We start from the raw sequence: 3690 nt of genomic DNA on the forward strand, positions 1-3690 counted from the left end.
CCTTTTGTCCTTTTCTGCTGTTCTCTCAGTTCTACAACTTACCTCTTTTTCCTTTTTACAGTTACACTATGAAACAGTGCTTGATCATTTTGAGATCATGTTCCTTCCTACTCTGAAATCCTTCATTTTACCACTTTTCCTGTCTTTAAGAGTGACCTTGTCCTTACTCTGGGCTTTAGTAGGAGATTGCTGATGTGTTGGGAAAATAGTAAGCACTGAATTTATAAAAGGAATGAATCTATGTTAATAAGATCTTATTAATCTATGTCTGATATTACATGTGGCAAGGACGCGTGCTTTCACATGGATTCTGTCAGCAGTATCACTGTGTGTTTAGCAAACTTCATAGGGATTAGTTTGCTCATACTGTGCTGCTCAACTCCTGTCCCAGTTTGTGTCTAGGAGATAATTAATTCTCTCTTTTCCCATTTTAGATGAAACAGGCAATAACGATCCTTTCTGTATAATAAGCAATGTAGAATATAGAGTAATATTCCATAAAAACTGAATTGAAACTGTAAATCCAAGCAGAAGGCATTAATGTAAAAATGGAGATTGAAGAAATAGGATTTCTTAAAGATGCTTGGAGCTGGAGAGTTTAACTTTTTTGAGGAGAAAAGAGTAAATGGCATTGCAAAATAGGTTTTCTACTGCACATTGAAATATATTCTCATTACTATCTTTTCTATTTGTTCTGGTTTGGGTGGCTCTCCACTTCCCATCATCTTCTTTCAGTATTTTATTTGCTTAGTGAAATAGAAAGTTTAACCTCCAAAATCCCCACCCCACACTTAAATACCAAGGAAGGTCTGAGGGAAAGGTCTTCCACTTATTTTCCCTTCTGGCACAGTGAATAGACACATCATTCATACATTAATATTCCCAGCTGCACCCTTTTCCAAGCTGATGTACAACGAGGTAGTACTAGAGAGCAAATTGGCCATTTTGCAGCATGGAGAAGTTTAATGAAATATATTTTAATATCTTCAAAGATTTGAACTTTATCTGTACTTGCTTTTGTAATCAGTCACAGCCCTGCTATGTCTTTTAGAGTGCATTTTTTTTTTTTTTGTTGGAAGAGTGCAATACTTGGGGAGTGCAGCTCTGAAGGAATGCTTTAGTATTTTCTAGAAATACACTTTTCATAGTAGGACTTATTTTCATAACTGAGTCCAGTGAAGTAAAGGGATGGCATAAACTGCTACAGTGCACCTTCTTTAAAAACATTCTTTTTTAACTGTCATTTTGGTTTAGAAAAAAGAAAAAAAGCTCTATGGGCTGAAAGTGCTGGTCAAACGCATTGTCAGCTAGACTGATATGAAGCGGTGCTGACATTTTTTGTTAAAAAAAAAAAAAGCAACTTTGTTTAATGAATTTTGAATGTAAAAGAAAAAAAAGACACTATAGGGTGATCAGCGAAATGCTGAATACAGTAAACATCTTTCATGACAAAGAATACAAATACCCTGCAGATCTGCTTTCAATAGCAATTACTAGGCCCCCTGCTTTCAATAGTTAATACCGAGGCCCCTCTCACCAAGCCTTAGTGGTAACAATCACAAGCCAATGCTTAAAATGTTGACATGCTAAGCACATTTAGAAAAACCTATGTCTGCATTCCCTATGGATGGTGTAGCATAATTGTCTAACACCTAAAGTGCAGCAATTAAAAACAAAGTGAACTGAGCTAATCACCTCATCTCCTGAAAAAATTATGTGGAAGGCTAATGAGTTCTCTCGTAGATATTCCCCTTCTCCCTCTCATGCTGTCAGTGGACCTGTAGCTGGTCCATATATGTATTTACACCCTAACAGGCTATATGTTGTCATTGGAAAATATCTAGGAACAATGTCTCTATTAGAAAAAAAAAAAACCAGCCTGAAAGCTGTTGAGAGAGGCATTTGTATGATGCTCATTCATCCCAGCTGCTGGGATCAGGCATCTTCATAATGGATTGTAAGAAGTCTATCAGCAAAGGTCTGGAATAAAACCTTTGGAGAAACAGTGAAAATAAGATGATAAATTGGTGCTGGGGTAGAGATATAAAGAGGAGATGCAAAGAAGAAATAAAATTAATGTGTTGAAGATTTTGAACCCATATGTAAAGACAGTAATGAGGGGCAGGCAACCATCGCTAGACTTCTGGAACAAAATTCTGAAATGTATTAGTTTGAAATGACACATCCTCAAATGAAAGCTGACATCCTTTCCCTTCTTTTCTTCCCTTTAGCCTGGCTGGGAGCTGGTGTACGGGCAGTTTCATAAGCAGGGTTTGAAACATGGCAGAGAAGTTACAGAGTATTTGCTGTGCCAGTTTTGGCCAATTTACAAGGTCAGTTAATCCTGACATGAAAAAGAACAGTATCCATTACATCCTGTCCACTGAGTCAGACCGATGGCTTTCGGTCTGCAGTTTGAAGACCTTTCTCCTGACTCTTTTTTTCCCTAGGACTCCCTGACAAATGATTCTGGAGTATAAATTAATTTCTAGCTGTACTACAATCTGGGTGTGATGGGGTCCACATGTCCCCTGAAACTTTTTTAAGGGTCTTCAACTGAGAAGGGCTGGAAAAGCTTTGCAGTAGGCTTTTAAACTTTGCCCAGCACTTTGGTATCTGATGATGATGGTTCCTGGAGAACTGGGGGCTGTTTATTGCCCACTGTCCTGTCACTACAAACTGTACCCGAAGCACTGCAGTTTGCTCACGTTATTCAGAATTGGCTTAGGATTTGCACCACCCCAGGAGAAGCAAAGTCCCAAAAGTGAGAGTGGACTTTCTTGATTCTGGAGAGAAAAGTGGGCTGGTGGATTTTGTGCTACTATTGTGAGATGGAGGTGGCAAGCCCAAGTCTAACCCATTCAGCTCCCTGTATTGCTCTTACAGCAAGCAAGTGCTGTGTACGTGACTCCTTAGGGAGTTAGTGGTGTTTTGGCATAGAAACTTTTGCCTGATAATGGTAAAATTAAGTAATTAATGTTTCCCTGACTCTCAGTCTCTGAGCCAGGCAATTTTCCTTGCTGGAGATAATAGGATTTTCAGCTATTTGCACTCAGTGAAGTGTCTTCAGTTTTCTTGAGAATGAAAAGGGCTCTTGGAAAATTTACTAGCACATGGATTAGGTGGGAAAGAATCACAGTGATGGTAGGAAAAGGTACGTGATGCTGATGAGCTTGATAAGATGCAAGTATAGGTGCTTTAAAAGCCAACAGGAGCGTTATAGCACTAGTTCAGCCTTAGGGGATTCTGTTTGCACACGACTCGAGATGTGGTTTGGAAGGAACTTTACGATACTGTTTGTTCCCTGTCGTACATAACAGTGGCTGATTGTCAGGCTGTGAGGAGGTTTTCAGGACAGCTTTTGTGCTGTTTTCTGTCCCCAGTAGTTACAACACAGAGGGCGGGAAAAAGGCCTGCACGAGCCGCATTGGTGGTTCAGTGGTAGAATTCTCGCCTGCCACGCGGGAGGCCCGGGTTCGATTCCCGGCCAATGCAGTTTCATCTTTAGTAATTTTTTTTCCCTCCTCTCTCTTATTTCTACTTCCTTTTCCGCTTCCGTCCCGGCCCTCGCAACCTCCTTCAGCTCAACCCCGGCCTCTCCCGCACTTCCCTCGCCAGTTGGGTTGCGGGTGTGCGCGCGCGCGTGAGGGGAAATTCCGCGGCGAGGCGGCGGAGAAGATGGAGGTGTAA

General features: G+C 40.8%; 1 protein-coding gene and 1 non-coding gene across 2 annotated transcripts in view; both read left to right on the top strand.

Moving 5' to 3' along the window:
• Positions 1-3424: 3424 nt before the first annotated feature.
• On the top strand, positions 3425-3495 carry TRNAG-GCC (transfer RNA glycine (anticodon GCC)). The gene has a single exon. It is a non-coding gene; the product is annotated as a tRNA-Gly (tRNA).
• Positions 3496-3678: 183 nt separating this feature from the next.
• The window catches only part of CRCP (CGRP receptor component), a 30661-nt gene continuing 30649 nt past the window's right edge, over positions 3679-3690 (top strand). Inside the window, exon 1 of the mRNA XM_010169881.1 lies at positions 3679-3686. Coding sequence (XP_010168183.1) covers positions 3679-3686 — 8 coding nt within the window. The remainder of the gene's footprint in view (positions 3687-3690) is intronic.

The sequence above is a fragment of the Antrostomus carolinensis genome, unplaced genomic scaffold (assembly GCF_000700745.2).
Source record: "Antrostomus carolinensis isolate BGI_N321 unplaced genomic scaffold, ASM70074v2 scaffold15646, whole genome shotgun sequence".
NCBI classification, from domain to species: domain Eukaryota; kingdom Metazoa; phylum Chordata; class Aves; order Caprimulgiformes; family Caprimulgidae; genus Antrostomus; species Antrostomus carolinensis.